The sequence below is a fragment of the Gymnoscopelus microlampas genome (assembly GCF_963454915.1).
Source record: "Gymnoscopelus microlampas genome assembly, chromosome: 23".
In the NCBI taxonomy this organism is placed as follows: domain Eukaryota; kingdom Metazoa; phylum Chordata; class Actinopteri; order Myctophiformes; family Myctophidae; genus Gymnoscopelus; species Gymnoscopelus microlampas.
Genome location: NC_139960.1, coordinates 16,139,981 through 16,166,437, shown reverse-complemented (window position 1 = coordinate 16,166,437; position 26,457 = coordinate 16,139,981). Strand labels below are relative to the sequence as shown.

Here is a 26,457-nt window from a genome sequence, read left to right as displayed (position 1 = left end):
ACATCTCAGAGGCAAATATTGTACTTTTACAACTTTAGTCAACAATAACTTTGCAGATATAAATTATTATATTATGAAACATAGTAAAACATAGGGGTAGTAATTTCCTTGGTTGGTCACGGTGAACCCCAGTTAAATATTATTCAACAAGTATTCCAATCATGACGAACATAGGCTACTACTACTGTAGCTAATAATTTAAGGAATTATCCCCTCAGGGGAACCTGCAAACGATACTGGAGAACCCTGCTGCATGAGCAAAGGACAGACGTTTCCAAATATGCACACAGTCCATCCGTCCGTCCATTAATCCGATATGTTTAAATGTATTTTATCATGGCTTTCATTGGCTGTATCGCTGTATCATGTCTCTGCTCTCAGTGCTGATGAACCCTACGACCCCTCCCGCTCACTCAGATCAGCTAACAGCCTACTGTAGTACTGCATGCACAATCACACACATGCATAGAGACAGATCTCCTTTAACCCCCTGACCGTTTTCCCTCTACAACAAATCTCTTCACCGAAAATTAAGATCTACAAGCTCACATCATGTTGTATTGCAGCACATTGTGCAGCACATTGTGGGCCTGGTCTACAAGATACGCTACACCACAAAGACACCCATGTACCTGTCAAACTACTTCACAAACGTCAATGACGTCCACAATCACAACACCAGAGGGAGCTCCACTAATCACGTTCAACCCAGATTTGGCTCAAACAAGGGGTTAAAATCGTGACCCCAAGAATTGACATTGAATCGTGAAATACAGTTTCATGTTACAGTATATATATATATATATAGCATTGTCTTTTTTTTACCTCCAGGACTGGAGGTTGCAGTGAAAGATGCGAGGACGCTTCTCCCATGGAGAAGCTGTGGCACTCTGAAGTTCTTGTTGAGCTTCCGGCTCTGGTCTGCTTTAAGACTTTCTTCAAGCGCTGCCATCTGTAAACAATGTTTTTATCACAGAATGTCAACAACCGACCTTCTCTCTCACACTTTTCTGTAATTATTATTATCGACCGCCATTGACCAAAAACATTGAATATGTTGAGGTAGGGCTGGAAAATAACTAATATATTAAAATCTATATTTAGAACCAATAACCGACTTATAACCGAACAATCAAGAAGTACATTTTTTTTGTTGATAAATGTTTTTAGAAACAGTAATATATATATATATATATATATTTTATATATACGATTAAATTGATTTGTCTGATCAACCACTTAACCCTGTATTACATTTCTTTGTTCAATAGTGGTGTTCAAAAATAATGAAAAAAGCTGATTTACAAGCTCACAACTAAGCTATTTACATTTTTTTCAAATTATTTCTCATTAATTGTAATCAAGGCAAATGTTTGAAATTATTGTGATATTGATTTGAAGTCATATCACCCAGCCCTAGGTTGAGGGGATAATCTACTTTTAGGTGCATGTCAAAGTATTTAAAGAGATGACATGGAGGAGTTCGCTAAAGATAACACACACCTAGAAGTGGATTATCCCACTTAAAGTCATACTGTAACATTCATTATCAACGCCAGGCTGGAACGGCTGGGATAGATAGATAGATAACTGACTGACTTGTCGTCTAGACAGAGAGACGGTGTCGTTGAAGAGCGTCCATGTGACCGTCTGGAAGCAAGGGGGCGTGGTCAGAGATCCGGTGTATCTGTAGAACCTGCGCAGGTCGTTGGGAAGCAGATGACGGACGTTGAATCCTGGGATCTCTGTATTGGACTCTAAAAGAAAACACAAGAAAGGTTTTTTTAATGATGTCAAAAAAACGGTATTAATGTCTATACCTATTGAAACAGCTGAAAAAATAACAAATAGAGTTTACCTTCAATGCTGACATCAGTAAGTGCAGCCAAGATCTTTTCATAGTCCTTATTCTCATGAAGACCAATCTACAAGTAAAAGAAAATCTAAAGATAATTCTCTGACATTTTACAGTTTTTTCTTTTACAGTATGTCATGAAATTATGCTAATTGTCACTGACTGTCACTTTAGTGACGTTTAGTGACACTGATGTTTGACTGTTTGTTTCAAAGGACCAAAGTGGTGTTCTGTCATGTCTAGTCCAGGGGTCTTCAACGTTTTTCAGCCCGAGGACCCCCTAGCTGAAAGAGAGATGAAGCAGGGACCCCCACTATACTGTATAACATTGTATTTTCATAGATTTCATAGACCAACACCAAACCTCTTTTTGTCGAAAATAGCCAATCTACAAGCTCACAATGCCTCGCAGCGCGAGGCGTTGTGAGCTTGTAGATCGTCTATTTTTGCCTTAAGTTCTTTTCTCAATAGGGATAATAGGGTTCAAGTGGTTAATGTAAAAAACGAATAATCACACAAAGATTTGGCGGCCCCCCTGTAGAGACTCTGAGGACCTCCTAAGGGTCCCGGACCCCCTGTTGAAGACCCCCGGGCCTGGTCTAGTCCATTGACTGTCTCATGTCTAGTACAGCAGTTCCAGACCTTTTCTGGATCAGGACATGGTTGAAACTTGCAAATATTGTACTTTTGACTCCACTACAAACTTACATGCTAAGGCCTACTCACCCCAATGAACGCTCCCAGTACAGCCAGTCCGTCCGGTTGGCTGGCTGCCTCTGCCAGGCCTGCATATTTAGAGTTGTAATGAACAATGTGCAGCTGGTGGGGAATCAAAACAGACACGTTAACTCGTCCTGCTGCATACAACCTCCATGCAGGGGTGCAACAGCTAATCCAACTAATCAATATAATCGATTTATATCACGAAAAAAACATTTTAGCATTTTGAAAAGAGACGATCTACAAGCTCACAACGCCATGTGACACGTTGTGAGCTTGTAGTTTGTCTACTTTTGCATTTTTTGTGTACCACTTAAAATAGGGCTAATTAGACTAAAAGTGGCATTTTGTGTTGAATTTGGAGAAACCACTCATAATATTAGTTGTGTTGAGCTATTTACATAGATCTTGTATGATTTTATTTTATTTCATACAGTTGACAGTTTGAGAATTCTGCCAATAAACCAGATTTGCAGTGGGGTTTGAATATTTTCAAGCCCAACCGTATATAGTACGCAGCATACAGTAAACCAGTACAGTGCACATGAGGTTAGACGTTAGACATAAGGTTCAAAGTGGTAACACTTCGGTATAGGTCCACACACAGTAGCTGCAGGTATGTAGGCCTACATGAGATTAGACATTAAGTTGCAAAAGAGTACACTATGTGGTATAGCCACAGTATTACAGCAGCCTCACCTCTGCAGGGAAATGCACTTGGTCTATAGTGTGTTCTGACCCAGGAACTGCCACCGTCCCCCAGTGGAAATGCAGCTGAGCAGCAAGGAACGTGGTGTCGAAGCCGCTCACAATCTGCAGGCTTTCTGGGAGCTTCAGCTGTACTGGGAATCATAGAACATCACACACAGTGGTTTGGAGAGTAAGTATGTTTACTCAAAGTACTGTACTTTGAGGAGCACTTCATCCATGTTCAACCTCGTCTTCATATAAGTGGTCCTCTGTTCATTTTAAGATTGTACAATTTTATTTTACTCACTCTGCATCTCATTGGTCCGCTATGGACGGTTCAGAAACCTAGTGTCTACCAATGACAACATTGGTGGGCATTCTAAGCTAATAGAAACTAAAGCCTTTCCCCTTAGCATGCTGAAATAGAAGCCATTATTCGTGCATTAATCAAAAATAAAAGTTTGAAATATTGTTTTAAATTACTACACCTACCTATCGATGACTATCTAAATCACTGGTAGGCGGGTTTCAGAACTGTCCACAGCCCTCTTCTGAGACAGTGAGTAGACAGGAAGGGTGCCATCTTGTAATGAGCATTAGTGACGACCAATTGTATGAAGACAGGGTGGACATGGGTCAAGAGGTCCTTCAAGCACATTGTTTTTGTTTCTATACTGTACTTTACTTTTAGCATTTGCATTTTTGGATACTTGTAGGAGCCTGATTGGTTGTGCTCCAGTGACTGGCACGGAACATTACCGATGTACAAGCTCACAATGCCATCACAATGCAACTCACTGTAAGCTTGTACATCTGCGATTTCCCTTTTTTCCCGTCTTTTTCTAATTTATTTTAGGGAAAAAGCTACATTTCCCCCCCCCCCAACCCCCACGATTCAGATCAACTATTGATTATTTTATAGAACTGATAACATTGATTGATTGCTCTGAGTTTCACTTGATGCCATCGGGCAGGAGGCTTAGGGCAAAATTAGCAAACAAGAAACGTTGTTTGTGCCAACTGCTGTGGACATTTTAAATAAGAAAATGTTTAAATAGTCTAAATCGCCACTGCTCATGACCACTGTTGTTGTGTTAATGTGAGTGCATTTTTATATAGTATTTTAATGCACCTGTGTATTTTTGTAATGTTTTATTGTTGTATCTGACTGCTGGTGTGCCAAAGACAAATTTCCATTTTATGTCAATTTAATGGACAATAAAGTTTTCTTTATCTTTAACATCGATTAGTTCAATTAACGGTTGAACCTGTACTTACATGTGTGGCCATTGTTGAACAGCGTGAGTCCTGCATGCTCATTGGTCAGATCATAACCGTCCAGCGTGATGGCAAGCAGACTGGGGTCAAAGGTCACCGCATCTGTGTCAATATCGATGGGTGACTGGGACGTCCCACTGCAGTGCTTGAAAGCACTGGACCACGACTCCTGATCTGTTCAACCAATTGGAATGTTAAACATAAGTATTGTTGCTGTCGGGCAGAAACCTTGTATCTTCAAATGTTAATATTTTTTTCTCCCCACTTTAGTCGTTATGGCAATTGTTTCCTCCCCACACACATGTCTGTGTGTTGTCACTGCTGTTGTATCCTACTGACTCACCTGTCGGTGAGGAGCCACCACCTGGGGGACATAGAACCTTCGTCCTACTCCTCTCGCCCAACACTTCCCGCCGACAGGCTCCGCCCCCAGCCCGTAGGAGTACGTGCAGCGACAAATATCCCTCCCCCGAACACGGACCAATTGTGTTCATATTGACGCTCGACAAAGCCGGATGCAGCGCAGTGGATTCAAACCCCCAGACTCTGCGGTGGTGGGCAGCTACTTTACCACTGAGCCACCCGAACACCTGACTTTTTATATATTGTTTTATACAAATGAATGGCCTAGTTCGTCGTATGATTGTCACGCAAAAGTAGCGAAAATACCCACATTCACAAAGCGTTGAGATGTGACACATTGTGAGCTTGCCTTATATATATATTTGTTTCTTCTGTGAAAGTGTTTCGGTCGCTACCTTTGTGCTAACTAGGGCATTCATTTACAAAAAAACAACAACCTCGAAATATGGATAGAAGGTTTCTGCCCGACAGCAATGACGTCCAAGAACAAATGGAATTGCAAAGGTAAAAAGACGTCACCATACTTACCATCATATCCCCAATGTTCATGTGATGTACCTGGAATTGACAAAAGCAATTAAGAATCAAAAACAATTCATAGACAGAACAATGCAACAATTATGATTCATAAACGATTCATCACCAAGAATGGTATTGGAAACAAGTGTATTCATACGATGCATAACATGTTATAGGAATTATAGGAACATAAAGAAAAAAAATCGGGAAAGAAACAAATGTTACTGTTGCCATTACGGCTTTTCAAAAATTCCAACTGGATTTCTCAAAATTCTGCACTTAAACTGGCAGTTTTGACTTCTTAACTGAGAATTATGATTACATGTCTGGAATATAAAGTCCAAAGTCCTGAAAGGTTTTGGACAAAATGTATAACAAAGGAAAACGGTTAATTGCACGCTAATGATTACTTGAATTGCTCAGACTCGCCGGCAGCATTTGAGTTAACTTGCCCTCATGCATTTTCCAATGGTGGACAAAGCAGCAGTAGGCCGGTGGCTAGGTTCACCCCTGTAAATAACTTTTTCATCCACGGTCCCTGAGTTACATTGGTACTTTATAGAACATTACATTTATGTCATATTATGGTCTGTAAATGAAGGAACCTTTCCCCTTAAGTATGTCACAAGGAAAACTTGAGAGAATATCTGTTTCCATTAGGACAGATTGAAAATAACTTTATACTTGACTTTTAACCAATTGAATTCCAGCATCCCCACTCTGGGGGGAACATTCACCAAAAATAGCAGATATACAACTGCTATTATTGGTGAAGAGATTTGGTGCAGATGGAAAAATAATGCACCAAGTACAATGCAACTCAGGTTCGTTTGAATAAGTATAGAGGGTCTAAGTGGTTAAGCTGAAGTGATATTGGCAAATTCCAAATAATATCAAAGTATTCTGCAGCTCCCCTGGGCTTGTGTCACGGCACCCTGCAGAAGCCCTGCAGTAGGCTACCTAGTTCTTGAGTACAATTCACTACAAGTGAGTGTCAAATTTGTACTTGAGTTAAAGTACTGGAGTACTTGCTTTTAAAAATACAAAAACGGTATTCAAACGTACATGCTTTTAGAAATACTTTAAGTATTCAAAAGTACAAATAGTAGAAAGTGCATTTTATTTTTAATATCACTCCATTACTGTATTAACATTTTTCAAAGCAAATAACATTTATTGTCAGAAATATCAATAGTGAAAATAGCAGATCTATAAGCTCACAATGCCTAGCATTGCATTGTGTTGTGAGCTTGTAGATCGGTTATTTTCACTATAGGGCTTAAAGTGGCACTATGTAACTTTGTTTAATGAATACAATTACATTTTTTCCAATCTGTCTGGTAGAGTATGTTAATACAATATAACCTATACAATTGGGGTGGTTGTATTTTGTCTCCCTGCTCTTCTATTGAGAGATGTAGATTGTGTCAAAGGTCTAGACACAGGATCTGACACACATTTTGACCTGAAGGTCAAGATTCAATGTATCCCCTGAGCAAACAGGCGGCTCTATTAGCTCAATGGTAAAAATGTCAGCACTTGCGCAGGACACCGGGTTCAAATCCGGGGTAGAAGAGAAAAGTTACATACTGTAGTGAAGCTTGAAGTGGTTAACTCATAATGTTATGTTTCCCTTCTTAGAAATTGTACTAGTACAATACTCAACTAAATATAATCCGTTTTGGCATTTTCACATCCAATATTGATGATTATCTGGCATGGACAAGCTGAGCAACTCAGCCTAAAGGCAAAAAGCCTAATTATCTCCCCTGGCCAAGGGGGATTCCCTCTTGGCCTTGCATTGTGAGCTTGTAGATCGGCAATTTTTCGGCTGAATGTTCGCCCTCAGAGAAGGGACGCTAGGTTGCATGTGGTTAAAACATTCAACAAGACGATACAACGTCTCACCCGTTCCTCCGCTCTGGACATAAAATAAATTATCAGCTTCAGTTTTATAGTGTTCCATTGACTTTTTTGTCTCATCACTTTCAATTTCACTTGTGTATCCGTACCCTGTAGCAGTGTACACTGTACGGTATGAGTTCTCAGGGGTCCTTGAGGGAGTTCCAGGGGGTCCCCAGGTAAATGATGGATAGTTAGGAACCAAATGGAGCCTTATGGCTCTGTAACTCTGAGAGTGTACAAATGGAACCACATTTTGACACTCCCAGAGTTAAATTAACATTGAATGGGGGTCCACGGGCTAATAAGTGTCATTTTGGGTGTCCTTGACATGAAACAGTTTGAGAACCACTGCTGTACAGTATGAGTTCACTGTCCTGACAGGATTCAATTTGTGTCCGGACCTGAAAATGTATTTTGTTTTACTAAAGACTTGAAGACTGGGATAGCCGTTACTGAACACTTTAGCAGTGATTACTATACAGAACTATTTAACACTTATTTTAAGAAAACAATATCGCTTACACCCCTTTAACATTGGGATGGGACCTCTTAATCGGTGGCAGTGCGTAACGTCTCTTATCGTCTTTTAACATGCTTAAGGTTTGACCTTTGATTGGCTTCCAAATCTTATCGTAGTTGGATGGTTATCATGAGAAAGTGTTGACTCATTAGGTCTCGTATCTGATTGGACTAATGTTTCTCTACTAACATACCCGATAGGCTTACGTTTGTCACTGTGAAATAAATGAATAATTTTCCATCTTTAATTTCTATAGCATCCTGTAGAAATTAATATTCAGTTCTAAAATACACCAAACCAATGATCAAAAAACGACTCACATTTTTATACCAGCTGAACCAAATGAATCCCTAAGTAAACCAACTAGGCTTACATTCACAAAGATGTTGTCAAGAAATAGTGTCTTGAATAACATAAGTTAGTATAAAGCCCGGAGGCTTAATTTCAAGAAAGAACTAGAAAAACGTGACCACTTGAGCCGTTTTAAAAAAATAGAAAAAAGTAGCCCATCTACAAGCTCACAACACGTCGCTTGTAGATCGGCTATTTTTGCAAATTAAGAAAATAAAGGTGCTTTGAAAATGTTTGGTTAAAATGTTTGCTAAAATTGGAAAATAGGACGACCAGTTTAAAGTGCCTAATGGACATGTCCCCAGCAAAAAGTGTTAATACAATAAGGGGTGGCAATTTCGCTGGGACCCCTAATGACAGCCCAACTAAAGTTATCAACCAGAAAGTGACTGAATGGTGACTCACCCTTGGAGTGGCCCCCACTCTGCTCTTCCTCTGAAGAGGAAGAGGATGATGAGCTGGAGGCTCCACGCAGCACACCAAAGAAGAGAACGTGGAAGAGGATCCTCAGCTTCATCGTCATCCCCACAGCGTTCAGCTTCACTGCAGAAAACTTCCTTTGATGTCTCCCTGCCTCTCTCTCTCTCTCTCTCTCTCTCTCTCTCTCTCACTCACAAGCTCTCTCTTTCTCTCTCGCTCTCTCTCTCTCTCTCTCTCTCTCTCTCTCTCTCTCTCTCTCTCTCTCTGATCACTTCATAAAGGAAGAATGGAGACAGCCAATCAGGACACTAGACTCCCCCCCATTGGGTAAATGTACTGTATTAAAAAAAAATACTTATTAATTTATGTATTTGCATTTTTCATTTTTAAATACTTTGAACCTCAAATATATATATATATATATATATATATATATATATATATATTAACCACATACATACATATACATACATTTTCCCTGGCCTGCACAAGTGCATAAAGTACAGAGTACAAACAAGGGACAAAGTACACAGTGTCATAAAGTGCCATAGTCATCAGGCTACATACATATACATGCCCAAGCCCCCATACATTCTGGGCATGTCTCCTGCATGCTTACTATGGAAAATTTGCACATGGAACTGCTGGGATGTACACCAATGTACCGGAACAGATGACTACTTAGGTTAGCTGCTGTAAATGTTTAACTGTCCATAGATTGTACATACTCAACATATATTATCCATATGCCCACTGGATAGGCTGGCTGACACTGGTATCGCATCCAGTGGTGGAAGAAGTACTTATATTTATACTTACCTAAGTAAAAGTAACAATACCACAATGTAGAAACCAGTACATTTTTACTTGAGAAAAAAGTCCAAAAGTATTGGAATCAAAATATAATTGAAGTACTCATTATGCAGCCTGCTTGTGGCTTGTTTTGTATGCACACACACACACTGGGGGTGCACTGACACAAAGCAAGCAAACTACTACAAAGTGAACTCATCTCATTTATTAAAAACACATTTAAACCTTGATTAGTTCATCAGGGGGTGCTCCCTCCATTCCGACATCTCGCCACTCCGACTAGTGGCTTCCGCGTGCGGTTAGGGTTAGGGTTAGGGTTAGGTATAGGGTTCGTTAACGTCGGAAAGGCGACATGTCGGAAAGGCGAAATGCACCCGTTGACCAGAATCCCCCAGGGCTCTATTTACTCTCTACACTAGCCCCTTTCGGGACCCTGTTTACCTTTTTTGTATTTGGGAAGGCGGTATCCAGGGTCCCTTGTTACTCAAAGCACTCTCTCGTAGTCGCGGGTACCACTGTCTCGTCTCGGGCTAATAGCTCGTCGCTTAGAAGTTGCAGAGATTTCCCAAAGGTACCAAAAAGAGCAATACTAACGTGCGGTTAATCTGCATTAATGCGCTCGGATCGGCGCTGCCGTTTAACATTTTTAATAATTTAGTAAAGCTTAATTTCCTCTCTCACACTCTGCTCCACTTCCCATGTCCCGCCTCCCCGTGGTGACTGACAAGCTGCGCGTCCTACGCATACCTCTATGGTCCTACGGTACTGCCTCTGATTGGCGAGCTCCTACATGCTTGCATGACAATCACAACGCGGGGAGGCGTTGTGATTGTCAAAAAATAGAAAAATAGCCGATGTGCAAGCCGACAACGTGCCGTGACACGTTGCCGGCTTGTAGATCGGCTATTTTTGCCAAATGTTCGCTCACAGAAAAGGGACTCTGGGCTTTGTTAAAACATTGAACAACAAGATGATACAAGGTCTTACCCGTCCCTCTGCTCTGGATGTAAAAGAATCAAAACTCTTTCCAAGGGGACAGGAACCCTTTAAAGGGAACTCCAATTAACCACCAATTAATTCCACCTGTGATCAAACTTCTGATTGGATGAGAACTGTGTTAAGCCGAGTCCAAGTCTGTTGAGAAGGGCAAGAATCCACATCAAAGATGGACAATGGACACTGGAAGTGGAAAAGCAAATGTATTAGCGTGTTAAAATGCATCAACTCCCTGTGACTTCTAAAAAATAAAAGTGACAAACTGGTACCTGTTTATTTGGTTTGTCTGGTGGTGGTGGTGGGAGGGGCCATGTATTTAACCCATTAAACCTGGGAAAGCATCTCTGTCATTTTATACTTTGGCTATTCAAAACTTGCAGATATACAAGCTGACAGTGCGTCACTTTGTGCCGCGCTATGAGCTTGTAGATCTGCTATTTTTGAATAATCAAGAAAATGTGTGCACATCTTTGAATAGGCAAAAACAATTTACTCAAATCTTTGCTTCTGGGGGTCCCTGGAAAATATTTTGAGATGGGGTCGGCGGCCAAATACATATAATTTTGGGGGTCCTTGACATGAAAAAGTTTGAGAACCACTGATATAGCAACATAGGATTTTCAGTTTTCAGCTCAACCCATCTGATCGCAACCCTCAAGGGACACAGAGCAATTAGGGGTTATGAATCTTGCTCACACGTCGACATTGCTGGCCAGACCTAGAAGGCTCTGGCTCCCCAGGCAGGCTCACTAACCACTCAGCTATAGACCATATTCACACAGCGGCCATATTGCCATTAAGTCAATGAAATGCCACCCCAGTTGCCACAGCAACGCAATGTTAAATTCCAAAATGGCCACCGTGTGAATATGGACTATTGAGAGACTGCCTGTGAAAACAGTGGTCCCAGGTTCAATTCCCAGCACCGGCACTGGGGTGTTCCTGAGCAAGACACTTAACGCCTAATTGCTCCTTCCCTGGTATCAAGTCTGACCCCTTATTATTCATATAGCGCATTCCAAAGCCTAGGGGCCCTATAGGGCTTAACTGCATGTTTTGTAATCAAAATCTTCAAAGTAACTAGTAACTAAAGTTGACAACGAATTGTAATGGAATAAAAAGTATAATATTTGCCCCTTAGATGGACTAAAAAGAAGTATCACAAAATGGAAATACTCAAATAAATTCAACTCAATGTAAGTACAGTACTTGAGTAAATGTAGCCTACTTAGTTCCTTTACACAGCTGACTAATTCCACTGTAAAATCCATGTTGGTCAAGTATTTAACACTATGTCTTTGTATTGTCTTAATTACTAAACAGATTTGTTCTTTCAGTGTATTTACTGGACAAAGCCCTCCATTCAGTCCAGTGTGTTTGCATAACGTATAACCAAGCACCAGCAAGTGGCCAGAGTTTTAACTGTTAAGTAGACAATCTGTGTGCGTGTAGACGCGATATTTCCATATAATAGCTATATCTTCGTCAGTTGCTAGCATCAACCAATTGTGTGTGTTGGTGTGCGTGCGTGTTAGTCCATGATGGTGTGCGTCCAGTGCTGCGTGCTACATTACTATCTGTAGTAAATAGCCAACATACCATTGCCCTGTCTTACCCATGCGTGTGTGCATGCATGTGCGTGTAGGGATGCAACTATCCATTATTCTTCATTGTTCTTATCTTAGTTTTTAATATTATTATTGATGTTTTTTTACAGACCACACACACACTTTTGCTTATTGTGCCTGTGTGAGTATAGTGACAAAGAAACCCTTTCTATTCTTGATTCTTGTCACTTACACCAGTGGTTCAAACTGGGGGTCGGGACCGGTCCCGAAATTCTGGGGGTCCCCAGATGATTATTTTGTTGACAGGCAGATGTTGGTACCTGCTGGGCATCTCTGCCTGACTTCTCTCTGCACTTCTGTCAGGCCAACTTCAACCAGTACCTAAATACCAGCCGCAGGGTCTTCAGCTGGGAGCTATCCATCACTGATGTTTTGCCCCTTTAATCACCAGAACATCTCAAGATGGTGGGGCAGCAGTCAGGGACATCTCCCTGGATTTCGATAGTCAGGTTTTCTACGCGTGGCATCTCGATTCCCCCAACTCCTGTTTGCCAGAGCCAGAAACTTCCCTTCTTATGAGAGATATTTTAGGAGCTTCTTGACCTTTCCTGCCGTGAAGCCAAAGTCCCTCAAGAAGTGATTGGTTGTGCCCATACCCTAGGTGGGGTTGGCGAAGGGGACTTTTGGTGTGGAGTTTGCATCCCCGTGTCCCCCAGGGTAGGTACCCTCATAAAAACATGCAGTAATCCTGGTCTCTATACCGCCTCCCCTGGGCCAAGGCCGACGGCAGCCACACGGGATGTGGCGGAGATTTCCCTTGGCTGTTTCGCAAAGGCCACAGTTGTCCTCGGAGCCATACCATCGTGCCAAGGTTGGGAGGAAGGGTGTCATAAGTGGCTCTGATAAGAAAACTTAATTAGCTTAATGTGCAACATTGTTTTCTCACTCAAGAGTAAACAACCCAACATACAGTATAAAAGTACAAAAGTATTGGCATCAAAATGTAGTGCTACTCCTAATATTGGGAGTAATTTGCGAGATTGTACAATTCCACCCCATAGAATGGGGACATTTGGATGTAATTCCTTTCCATTGGAAAGGAATTACAGTGGATATTCCTTTCCATTGGAAAGGAATTACAGTAGGTGGCCAGTGACTTTGGCCAGTTTCACTTTCAAAACCTTTGCATCATGCATGTCACACAAACAGAATGCGATGCGTTTTGTTGATATAACAAGTTTGTTCATATGGGTCCTATTCAGGACCACATGCCCGCCCCTACTACCGTTAAATAGGGAGAATTGGAGCTGCGCACCCCCTATATGTTATTCTAGCACCTGCTAGCACCTGCGCTCCCCGTCCCCCATTATGCCGACGCCGTTAGTTGCGCGTGGAGGTGTGCCCGTGGGCGTGTTGTTGCTATCTCCCCCACATTGCCATTCTCAACCCACACATGGGTACGGCTTGGGGAGGGGGGATAGTGGATTCTAAAAGCACCCGCCCGTTTCTCAAACCACCCGCCAAGTGCACACAGACACTGCAATGGCTTTGTGCGTTGGACAATGAGCCCTGTTGCCATTCAGCCTTGAGAAATAAGCAACCGCATCTATGAAAACAAAAAGAAGCAACTATAAGGCCACATGAGCACTTCAAACTACTAACTAGAGCTTTCATATCCCCTAAATATTTTAGCCCGGCTTGACAAATAATTGACAAATTAGACCCAGCCCGTCAGTCATTTTTCTAAAGAAGCTTAATTGCTGCATTAAATCTTGGTAATTCGTTAAGAACAGGAGTCATTCCACCCTATTCCAAAAGTCTATATTTTATTTAAAAAACAGCTTGGAGCAAATAGGGCTATATAAATATATACACTGCCCCATAACCATTTTAAGAATGATATTCGGTTATTATACGAAATATACTTTTAATTGAGATATTTTCGTTTTTTCCATATTGCTGTCTGCATGTCTTAATAAAATCATGCTTTCAGCAAGCAAAATAAGCAGTAGGCTACAAAACAGTTCGGATTACTTTGTTTGATGGGAAAGAGTTTTCGTTGCCACTGTCGCAAAAATTGCTTGCTCAGGGTGGGATTGTGGGTCTCTTCTCTACATGTAAAGTGTCTTGAGACAACTTGTTGTGATTTGACACTATAATAAAATTGAATTGAATTGAATTGACATCCAATGTTACCTCGTACTGCCGCTGCCTGCTCTTGTCATTTGAAGAAATAATCCAATTTGTCTGAAGATCCATTATATGTCATGTTGGTTTAAACTTTAAAGAGTGCTGCGCAGTGACAGAAAACAGCTGGCTGATTGATTGATTTGACCTACTTTTGCGCTTCTGCCCTGATGATTAATTATTTGGCAACAGCTGTGTAAGAGTATAACTATTATAAATGGCTTTCATATACTCTTGGAAAGCCGTTGCTTATTGGGACCACAATACGCTACAAATTAATTAATATATGAATTTATTTGGATAAAAAGGTCGACCCGGCCCGGGTCAGGTCCCGTTGGGTTTGGGCTAAAATCTTAAGCACTTACATTTTTTATAAGATGATCGGATCATCTAGTGTGATTTTAATTTTGGCTGCTGTGTCGTTAAACCCATGCTGCGGGTGAATATTATATTATATATTATATATATTATATTATTATTATATTCCCCACGTAAACGCTATACGTTCATGTTTACTGTTAAAGGTTCTCAATCTTTTCAGGCCATCGGCCCCCCAAAATAACCATATTTGAACTGGGGACCCCCCCCCCCCATTTTGTTTGACTCGGTTCCACAGATAAATATTGTGAAAATAGCCGATCTACAAGCTCTCAAGGGTGGACGCGTTGAGAGCTTGTAGATCTGCTATTTTCAAATATTTTTCAAATACTTTTACTTTTGATACTTTAAGTACATTTTGATGCCAATACTTTTGTACTTTTACTCAAGTCAATTTTGAATTCTGGACTTTTACTTGTAACAGAGTATTTCTATATTGCAGTATCGGTACTTTTACTTAAGTAAAGAATTTGAGTACTTTTTCCACCACTGCAGCACCGCACCGACATTCCATAGGCTAAATCAATGCATTTTGTCATCGCATCGCACACTGCTCTACACACTCTGCACAGACACAAGCACGCAGAGATTTAGCTATTTTATGGATAGATATAGGCTATTAGATGTCATTAATTTATTTACCGCAATATTTCACCCGCGGTTTATCCGATATTAATTAATAACTATATTTGATTGACCCGAACCCACCCAAACCGCGGATCGCAGCAATGTGTCTGGGTTTGAGAGGATATGATTGATGTAAACTTAAAGTGTAGCTCTGTTCGGGATTACTGAACAAAGGTGGATGATGAAAGATAACGGGGACAATATGGATGTATAAGTTAACTTTAACTGCGTCACTTCAGAGGAAACTATGGAGCAACTTCACACCCCTGTTTACACACCCCTGGAATCCATTAGAATGGTGGAAATAGAACAATAACAGCCAAAGTGAGTACATATAGACCTTTCCTAAAACTGTTCCATTTATTATACCCATGTGCTACTGTATGTCAGTGTACCACCGCCCAGCCCTGTGGTCGACCAGCTGGAGGTCCATGGGTGCCTGTAGGAGCGTTGTGGCAACATGATGTAATTAATTATTTGGGAGCAGCCGGTGTGTACCAATAGTATAAATATTTTAAATGGCTTTAAGTTTCATAATATTCCGGATCTGACTAATATGACACGCTTATTGTTAACACAATAGGCTACAAATTAATATAAAAATGTATTTGGATAAATAAAATAAAAAAGAAGGAAAACAAGCCCAATGTGGCTTATAATAATCAGACCAGGCAACAGTGCAGAGGGGGAGATAGGCTAGAGCATATATTGGATCGGGGATGACGGCGGATGACGGCTAGCGCAGTCTTCTCTTAAAGGCAATGGCTTCTGGCACGGTGATTGGTTTTATCATTGTAACGCCCAAACCACACCTATGCATAATGTAACGGGGAGCGCAGGTGTTTTGCGGGGCGGGGGAGTACCACAGAATACCAAATTTTGCGGGGCAACGCCTCTTGCCTAGTCCGCACTCCGAAACTAGCGGTTTGCTCCAAGTGGTCCTGAATAGGACCCTATAGAGTCCTACCCACAAATCCACCATTTAACTTCCACAATCCACATTATCAAAACCATTGGTGTTGTGTGCTGGATTCGAACCAACATCATCTCGGGTCACACGCTCCATGCAGGAGGTGTGGAAGGAAAATGGCCAATGTCACTGGCCACATACTGTAGTAGATCGGGTGATGTTGTCATGGCCAGTGGCCTTGGTTGGCTGAAGGGCGATGTAATCTATTATTGGATTATTAGTGTAATTAGTAATGCATTGTGTTCATCATATGAATTCCTCATGGTGCAGTATCTTTATTTTTATTGTATCTTTATCTTTATTGTTGTTGTTATAATAAACCCTCTTGATTGTTGATTCATGTTATATCGATTTAAAATACGACAACTCTTAAAACAGTCGAGGGCCATAAATGCAGACACTTCAAGGTACATTGTTTTGTGTTCATAAAGTGCTCATTACAGGGTCACATCCTGCATGTCTGTGATTGCCACCATAAAAAAATTACCATAACGACCATTATAGTATGTTGGGACTTGGAACTGCTTTCCTCTTCAACTCAGCTTCATTGTCAGATCACAGGTTTACTGTTTTAAAGAAGCTCCATCGTTGGTAGTTTTCAGGAAAGGGAAGAAGAATAGCAATAGAAGTAGTTAAACAGGTCAGATATTCAAATATTACTGATGTGGGAATCCAGGTGAATGGTGCACCCACTGCACGCTCAAGCTTGTGTAGCACAGAATAATGTGTAAGGCTACCCTTTAGTTTGTTGAGGCTATAATGCTACTGCTGGCCTTGTCAAGCACATGGATGCTTACCATGTTTTTAACTCTTTCATTTGTGTCAACATCATTGTGTTTTATTTGATTTTATTCAAATGCATGTATTTATTCATCCCAGTTTACAAATGAAGTGACTTCCAAGGAACTGCTGTGCTGTGTCTAGAGACCTGGAGATACTGGTGAAACGGTATACATTGTATGTGTCTGTGTATTTTAATGCAGCTTTAGTTTTGTAATAGCTTCTTTGTAGCTGTGGTGCTGGAATTGTCCCCCCCGCCCCTTGTCCTTGCATTGTGCTACAGGATTTGTGTATCATTCACTGCAAAGCAAAGTAGGTTTATGCTGCATGTTCTTTTAATGATTACTTGAATACAGTGTTTGCATTATGTTGTAATACTAGGGCTGGCAACTAATGCATTTTGTCTGTTTCCTTAAAGGGACCAATCCAGCCACTGTTGTCCATTATTATTTTACCCTTTTTGATTTGTTGCTGTTTATTTTAGTTTTTCATTTGAGGTATAGTAGGTGCTGTAGGCATATATTTTAGGTTGTATTCATAGTGACGTGTTTCAATTGGTTTTCCCTCGTCTCTTTGTGTTAGTGGCCGGGTCTGCCCTGTTACACACAGCTTCCTTTCTCTCTTGGGACTGCGTGGGACCTTTGGTTTCAATTGGTGTGTATATTAATCCCTGACACTGCATGTTTTATATTGAATATTAGATGTTCTATTGCTTGAGTTGTTTGATGCCAGGCCTGTCCATCTTTCCCTAATAGTAATTTGGTAGTACCGTGTGCACGGGCCGACCCGACCCGCCCTTCCCTTGCCAGAGGAGAGTAACCAACTTGTCACTGGATTCGATAAATCTTGCCTTACTGACCTATTATTGCCCTGATACTTTTAACAATTTGAATGTATTCTGTAGCTATATTGTAATAAAGTGTCCTATTTTTTCCTACCCACAAAGTGCCTCTTGTACATTGTTCCTGTTTCTGGGAGAAGTAGTTAGAGTCCATTACAGTAGGGATGTCCGATATTATCGGCCGATATTAGCATAAAAATCGATATCGGGAAAATATCGGTATCGGTTTTTGAAAACATATATATATTTTTTTTTCTTTTTTGCCTTATAAATAAGTTACAGGAGTTTTTACTGTATATGGTGTGTGTGATATGAAATTTAAGCTTACCCTAATCACAGTAATCCCCGCATATATCGGTATCGGTTGATATCGGTATCGGTAATTAAGAGTTGGACAATATCGGTATATCGGTTATCGGTAAAAAAGCCAATATCGGACAACCCTACATTACAGTGTTGAACATTCTAATGGTTTACTTTAGGGGCTCCTCCTGCCCACAAGCAGCTTGTTGATCTGTTATTTTTCAACTAATGTTCCTCCCAGAATACGGATGCGCGGGTTCACATAAAACGTGAATAACCAGACCTTATCAGCTGCTGAGATGATGCAGTAATAAATAGGACTACGCTGCCCTCTGCAGGTCATAGGAGCATATTGCAGGGAGGAATATTGAGGTTGGTGTTGGGTGACATTGGGTTCAAGCCTGATTTGACCCTTTAAGCCCGAAGACCACCACAGCTATTACTAGATTCTGACAGACTGTGTTGCCCTTGGTTTCAAGATGGGGGTAGGCCCAACCCCTTGTGAGCTTGTAGATGTGCCATTTTCAGTATTTGTCATTATGAAGAAGTACTGTAAGGATTAAGTTGTTAATATTGTGCTATACATTATCTTTCTGTCACACACACATAAAAGTACAATATTTGCCTCTGAGATGTAGTGGAGTATAAATAAAAATATTGACAATTGGAAATACTCGAGTAAAGTAAAAGTACTTCAAAACTGTACTTAAAGGGATATTTCACTTTCAAAACATGTTGGGTAATTTTATCGTCTACTCAGGCTTTTGTGAGCACCCCAGACAGTTTTTAAGTTGCTTGATTCAGTATTTAGATTTTTGATTCATTTTATCAGACACGAGTTGCATATCGTTCAAGATTCAATATCTTTATTTGTTACTTCCCATATACAGGTATACGAGAGCAAAATTTCTTGGGTTTCGAGTCGACTCTTCAACATTGTAGCAACAAATATAAAAAATATCAATAAGTAACAATAGTAAATAACAGTTAACTAAAATATATGTACAACAACAATAGCACACTGTGTGCCTTTGTTAGGTGCTGTGTGCTACTTGTTACCGTGTGTGTGTGTGTGTGTGTGTGTGTGTGTGTGTGTGTGTGTGTGTGTGTGTGTGTGTGTGTGTGTGTGTGTGTGTGTGTGTGTGTGTGTGTGTATTTGTGTCACTGTTATCATCTGGGTGCCTCAAACTCAAGACTATATCTTCCTATTTCCAGTGTAATGTTTTCTATTTACAAGTCATGCCTTTCCCCATGGGGCATGGTATTTTTGTCCATTACTTTCCATCTCTGTGATTTTGGTCTCATGGTGCGTGGTAGTGTAGTGCAATGTACTATACTGTTCTGTACTGCAGTGGTTCTCAAAGTGGGGTCCGGGGACCCCCAGAGGTCCTTGGAGGGGTCCCCAGCAAAATGCGTTAACTTTGGCTATTTTAAAATAGCAGATATACAAGCTCACATCGTGTCACTTCGTGCCGTGCTGCGAGCTTGTACATGTGCTATTTGTTTTATTATTATTGAAAAATCTTGAAAGTTTTTTTTTAGAACATCCTCTCTTCTGGGGGTCCCTGGCACAAAACATTTTCAGATGGGGGTCCGCGGCCAAATATATATATCGATTTGGGGGGTCCTTGGCACGAAAAGGTTTGAGAACTACTGCTGTACTGTGTGTGTGTGTGTGTGTGTGTGTGTGTGTGTGTGTGTGTGTGTGTGTGTGTGTGTGTGTGTGTGTGTGTGTGTGTGTGTGTGTGTGTGTGAGAGAGAGAGAGGGTGGGTTGGGGAAGAAGAGGGGAGGTGGGCATCATTCTACCATCATGCTTTGCTATGGTCTGGCTGTGTGTGAAGGCTGTTGTCACAGTGCACTTTAATGTCCATAGCGTCTGTCTTCAGAGTCTCTTTGTCCTCCTTCAACGGTAGCTTCCTGTGGCAAACACAAACACACACAGCCTGGAATTACAAGACAGTTCAAATCATATCGTCGCTGTCGAGCAGAAATCTCATATCCATAAATTAATACACTATTTTTGTACGATAGTGACACACAAAAGCAGCAAAAACAACAACCTCCCAACAAGTATTGTTATATTGTGATATTGCTACATTTATTTAACTAGAAAATCTGAGTACTTCTTCCATTACTGAGTACCAGAGCTTCTGTGACTTACGTCACGTGTGCTACGTAAGACCATTTTGTGTTGATATTTTTGTGAATTAAATACATAGGCTATAGTTATAGTTATAAATAGGCTAATCTACCGACAACTACTGTCATCTTAACCCTGCAAGACCAGCTGTTGTAATAATACAACATTTGTATTTTATTAAAAAAAAGTGTATAACTCATTTGTTTTCCTGTTATTTTTTCACCTAAACATCATCATTGGATCCTATTGTTTAGTCTTGCTATGTCATTGGCCAGGATATTTGCATATAAATACCCCCCACAGAGGCAGGAAATGTCACAACTTGAAAATCCTTGAAGGAAGAAAAATCTCTTTTTGACTGGACAGGATTCCTCACAAAAAAGTAAGTAAAACGTCAAATGTCAAATTGTTTTAGTGAAGTATACAGACGTTTGCCATGTTATTCTGACAGTGAGTAAAAATGGCCTATAGGAAATTTTGCTACCCGTTAGACCCAATGTTATTACAACATTTCAATAAAACCTTACGAAAACTATTTTTTTCTAAAAAACATTATATTTTCCTCTCCAAAGTACTCCTACAACACCATCTGAAAGCTTGAAACATTTTTTTTACAAGTAGAAATATATCCGGGTTAAAGGGATAGTTCACACCCAAAATATTTTTTTTTCTATCGATTACTCACCCAATTCAAGGATTTTTTCTTGTTTTTGTCGCATTCCTAAGCCAATAATTTGATGACCGGCAGCGGTTCCGACACAAAGAGTCTCCTTTGTGTCTCCTACCGGAACCACTGCCTACCGGTCCGCTGGTCATCAAATTATTGGCTTAGGAATGTGACAAAAACAAAAAAATATCCATGAATTCAAGTCTCCATGGGTGACTAATCGATAGAAAAAAATGTTTTTTTTGGGGTGAACTATCCCTTAGCCTAGTTCAGACCAATGAAACAAGTTACTTGCTCACACAAAGCTCTCTCTCTGTCTCTCTCTCTGTCTCTCTGTCTCTCTGTCTCTCTCTCTCTCTCTCTCTCTCTCTCTCTCTCTCTCTCTCTCTCTGACACAACACAAGTGCACAGTTTGCACACACAGTCTAGCCTGAATCCGTCTTTGCACCCACATGCCAGCGAGAGAGAAAGAGACGAGCGAATGAGAGAAAGGAAGGAGAGTGTCAGCTTATTTGTTAACATTTTTATATAAGAGTATACAATATATGTGATATAATAGGTTGATGTGCTATGGAAACCAGCCAGGTAAAAAAAAAGACACATGTAGGCTAGCTGCGTTCGGTCCTGAGTTATAAAGCAAAGCTGGCATTACTTTGAGTGAGTGATCTGAAAGGCTTTATGTGACAACAGTGCAGTAAGGGAACATTCCTCCAGCTTTTGTCCATTAAGACAGCAAACACCTGCTGCTGTGGGAACAGAAAAGCTGCCAAGAATGTTTTCAGTGAGACCGAGGAGGCAACCCTGAGTTCACACTCTATATAGCGAGAAGGTGTATTTAAACTATGTCTTTGTCAATGGCTTTATTCTTTCTAGACATTTCCTGCAATAGACCTTTGCAGTGTTGCTATCACTCAGCGCTTTCAGAGAACATACCGATGAGTGAAGATGAAATGAAATGAGATATATGTGTATGTGAGAGAAATCTGCTTCCATCTGAAAGACTACCTTATTTTTATTATCGTTTGTTTTGTCTGTACAATTCAACCGCAATGTAGTTTTGGATGCAGGTAGTGCTATCTGGCTACCCTGTACCCTGGAAATATAGAGACGGTAGATATTTCCTGTTTGTTTTAATATCAAATGAAATTAGGAGAGAGAGATACTTTCTGTTCATCTGTGGGGCAAAACGTTGACACGTCAGTCAGAGTGGGCTGGTACAGTAGGTGTGTTTTTTTTTGTTAGGAAATATTAGTCAAAAAAGTATAAAAGACCACATCACCACTTTTCAACCTATCCTACTAAAATTGGCTTACGGGCGGACCACGTCGTCACGCGCATGTCACTATGACATGAGCCATAACCATATAAGGAGTTCCCAATGCAGCTACACCCAAATATGGACTGTGTTGTCTAACCTCAACGTGTCGCCATGGCATCATGCACAAACAAATCGGTCAGTTCCATATGGGCTCAAAAGAGGGCATGCCCACATATGGGCATATACTGATGACATCAGGGATCTCCATGTATGGGCATAAAAGGGATACTGACAAAAAGACGGGTACAACAGGTACTCTACTCGTTTCAGAGTAGGAGGGCTTCATGAGGTCCTACCTATGATGTCAGGCTGCTGACGTCATAGGCATAGGCCTATATAAAGACATACAGCAGGAAGATTTCACGCCCAAGGCATAGGCCTATATAAAGACATTCAGAGAGGATTCTTCAGTGGGATCATACTCGGGAGTGTGCAAGATAGAAAGTACCCACGTTCAACTGGTGTCCAAGGACGATGGGGCAGTGACCATTCTGAAAGTCTAAAAAGGAACATTAATGGAAATTTGACAAAGCTTTGTAAAGTGAGCAAAGATGATATCAGAATGTGACCCGAGCAGGACAGAGACCAGCGAGCCGGTGGTACTAGACATCGGAGCAACAGCTGTGTCTGCGCCGGAGCTGGAGCCCAACTTTGGCTCTTCGGAGCCCTCAAAGATGGAACCTGGAGCGGCTGTTCACACACTGGACCCTTGTGAAAACACCCATGAGCAAGAGAGGCACAGCAGACTGAACGATAAAGACAACTTGGCCCCGCCAGGTACTAAGGGCAGAGACGTCAACTGTTTCCCAGATGACCCAGAGTTTGCTGATATCGTCCACAGGGCAGAACAAGCTATTGAGAGCAGAGTCTTTCCTGCCAGGATCTCCCAGGGTTCCAGTGGGAGCTACTTCGTCAAGGATCCCCACGGGAAAATCGTCGGTGTTTTCAAACCAAAGTCGGAAGAACCTTACGGTCTCCTTAACCCCAAATGGACCAAATTCTTCCAGAAGTTGTGCCTGCCGTGCTGTTTTGGGCGAAGCTGCGTGTTGCCGAACCAGGGCTACCTCTCGGAGGCTGCAGCTTCACTGGTCGATTCCAAGCTGGGCCTGGGAGTGGTGCCCAAAACCAAGGTGGTCCATCTATCCAGCAGGACGTTCCACTACAGCGCTATTGAACGCTTAATGGGCTCCTTGCCACCCAAGGTGGGTTCATTTCAGCTGGTTGTCGAGGGTTACCATGATGCATACTATTGGCTGAAACGCTTTGAGGCAGATCCTCTGCCAGAGAGCGTCAGCCTACAGCTGCAGTTACAGTTTGAGAGGCTCGTCGTGTTGGACTACATTATTAGAAACACAGACCGAGGGAACGACAACTGGCTGATCAAGTACGAGAAGCCAGTAGAAGAAGAGGGAGAGATAAAGGACAATGAATGTCCAGAAAACAGTCCAGACTTCTCTTGCATCAAAATAGCAGCCATAGACAACGGCCTTGCATTCCCCTATAAACACCCCGATGAATGGAGAGCCTACCCTTTCTACTGGGCGTGGCTACCCCAGGCCAAAGTGCCGTTCTCCCACGAGACCAGAGACCTCGTCCTGTCCCGTCTCTCTGACGTCGACTTCATCCAGGACCTCTGTGAGGAGCTCCATGGATTGTTCAAGATGGATCAATCCTTTGACAAGACCATGTTTGAGAGTCAGATGTCTGTCATGAGAGGCCAGGTGTTGAACCTGTGCCAGGCGCTGAGGGACGGGAAGAGCCCCGTCCAGTTGGTGGAGATGCCCCCGATGGTGGTGCAGTGCATCCGCTTCGGAGGAAGCACGGGCAGCATTGAGCTCACGCAAACTTTTCACTGCAAACGGCCATTCTTCGCCTCCTGGTAGTCAGAAGGTGAGGAGGGATCTGGAGGGATGAGACGGGGGGAGGGGGGGAAGATAAGAGAATACATTTTCCTGACTATTATAGTGCAACGTCTTCTCGTTATCCTATCGGGAAAGAGGTGGAAAGGGAATGGCGTTGGTCTAGTATCACACTGGACTTGGTGTATATGTTACAGTATGATTGGAAAACCAGGATAAAGGTGTGCTCGTTTTCTTCGAGTTCACCTCCCGCACAAGAAATAACGTCTTGGAGGTACCGAGACTATGGGGGACGATGATTTACGATTCTGTCCCTATCGGGACATAACTCGGACGGCGCCGAGTCAGCTGAAGGTGACTTCACAACGCTCGGCGCGGCAACTCGCTCACCTAAGCTCACTCGCCGGTGCCTCTCGTGGCTCAAGTCACCTTCAGAGGTGCACGAGTGCACCTTCTTCAATCAGACTGGTTTTCCAATCATACTGTGACGTATATAGCTGTCTACTTGAAATTTAACACTGAGGATTTGACAGTGTAGATTGGGATTCAAGTATAGTTTGGTTCAGTGATTCTCAACCTTTTTAATTAACTCTATCAACACTGAAATATATTCAGTGTTGATCCATGGGTCCATTTGGTTCCATTTATACACTCTCAGAGTTACAGACCTGTGAGGGTCCATTTGGACCCCCTGGTGGACCCCAGACCCGACGTTGTGAACCAGTGCCCTATTGCAATAAGGGAAAGGGGAGCAGATGGAAGCAGGAGATCGAGGAAATCCAGCAGTGCTTACCACCGAGCCAAGAAGTTGCCATTGAAGCCAAGAAATGACGCTAGCAGAACTTCTCAGGAGATGTGTCTCTCCTGGAGGTTTTTACAGTATGTGCCCTGCTGAGAAGTCATGTAAAGAATGGAGCTGCTATTGTACGTTCTCAGCATGGCTTGACGACACACTAGTGAAACAGATGGGATTTTCTGCAAGAACAGCTCATCTTCATAAACTCTCCAAAAAATGTCTGATGGGGGGGGGGGGAAGAGAGTAGAACAGAATGGGTGGATCCTGAATCTGTCTATGCAGGGACATTCTGTGTTTTGAGGATTCATCTCTGCAACTCGCCGATAGCGTCGCCACAAAATGTAAACAAGTAAGTGAATGTGGTCTCGCACATCTCTGCGTTAATGGAGCTTACTTCGTCTTCCCAACCAATCAGAGTGCGAAGCATTTTATGAAGTGTCTGCGACCATTCATTTTTCCCAGAGTTATACAGTATGTGACACTGTCTGCGGAGGTCCTGCGCAACACATTTTTGTTGTTTTGAAGTCAATTTCACCACGTGACACATTTGTGTTGTCTGTCTGGGGGACTAATCTGGCCACATTGTTGTGCACAAGGAAGTACAGTCCATGCATGTTTTCCCCACATATATATATTTTTTATATTTGCAAGTGTATAATGTAAGTCAAAGGTGGTCAGATTGGGTCAACCTTGATCAGATTTGTAGTCACAGATTAGCCACAGGAAGCCCAAGACTCATTTGTTTTTTCTTTTTTTTTCTTTGTAGGAAAAGTCAATGAAGGTCGTAATGATCTAAAACGATGTGTTTCAGGTGATGTATTATCCACCTATGGATATACGTCACATGTACTGATCAGATGAAGCTCATTTATATCTACTGTATATATAAATGCACAGTACATGTGTGCATTTCCGTCCGTGTGTCCCCCGCATATCTCGAGAACCAGCCAACCGACCAACTTCAAACTCGCCGTGTGTATCACAGAGGACCAGAGGCAGTGATGGGAAGTAAATCAGATCAGCGGTTGTCCAGAAATCCTTCTATTATTATAGATAAATCCAAGTACTATAATAATGGGTACTGCAATAAGTACTCACAGCGGGTGCTCTGACAGTGGTTAGGTAAAACACGGATTCTGACAACAGGTACAACAGGTATTACATAAGTTGAGTAGTTTGCGTTCCCACTGAGCATCGTGCATCGGCCTAGTATTATCTATATTATCTATGTCTGTCTCTCAATTCGGCAACAAGTTGGTGCGTCATACATGAACAATGTAATAGACTCAGTCTAGACATCTTATATAATGATGACGTTCGGGACAGCCAATCTGGTGATAATAATGTCACCGGTTTGCTTTCTGGCCCTGTTTTTGCCCGTCAAATAAATATAAACAAATACAACAATTTAACAATGTCCAGTGGGTCAAATCAATTGAATCCAACATAAATTCAGGGATCTCGTAGCGGCCCAAACTGTTTTTTTTAAATAGTCTCGTCCCTATTAATATGTTCCTTTATCGAGGCTTGGTTCTTATAATATTATTATCAATGGGTTTGACCAGCTGACGCTGACTGCCACTTCACTTGCA

General features: G+C 41.7%; 4 protein-coding genes across 4 annotated transcripts in view; 2 read left to right on the top strand and 2 right to left on the bottom strand.

The window, feature by feature from the left end:
- The window catches only part of sema3aa (sema domain, immunoglobulin domain (Ig), short basic domain, secreted, (semaphorin) 3Aa), an 818,452-nt gene that overhangs the window by 111,727 nt on the left and 680,268 nt on the right, over window positions 1-26,457 (top strand). The window lies entirely within an intron of this gene.
- On the bottom strand, window positions 546-8,718 carry ca9 (carbonic anhydrase IX; the record flags this gene model as incomplete). The annotated part of the gene is made up of 9 exons (XM_084049502.1): window positions 546-607; window positions 826-952; window positions 1,600-1,757; window positions 1,859-1,925; window positions 2,582-2,674; window positions 3,275-3,417; window positions 4,544-4,717; window positions 5,435-5,464; window positions 8,607-8,718. 9 exons carry the CDS (start codon window positions 8,716-8,718, stop codon window positions 546-548), a joined length of 966 nt encoding a protein of 321 aa, XP_083905628.1.
- LOC311039498 (neural cell adhesion molecule 2-like) overlaps window positions 19,844-26,457 on the bottom strand; it is a 194,198-nt gene continuing 187,584 nt past the window's right edge. The window contains exon 17 of the mRNA XM_084049420.1: window positions 19,844-20,002. Coding sequence (XP_083905546.1) covers window positions 19,894-20,002 — 109 coding nt within the window. The 3' untranslated portion in view covers window positions 19,844-19,893. The remainder of the gene's footprint in view (window positions 20,003-26,457) is intronic.
- LOC311040033 (phosphatidylinositol 4-kinase type 2-beta-like) lies at window positions 22,762-24,093 on the top strand (the record flags this gene model as incomplete). Its single annotated transcript, XM_084050106.1, has 1 exon — window positions 22,762-24,093. One exon carries the CDS (start codon window positions 22,762-22,764, stop codon window positions 24,091-24,093), a length of 1,332 nt encoding a protein of 443 aa, XP_083906232.1.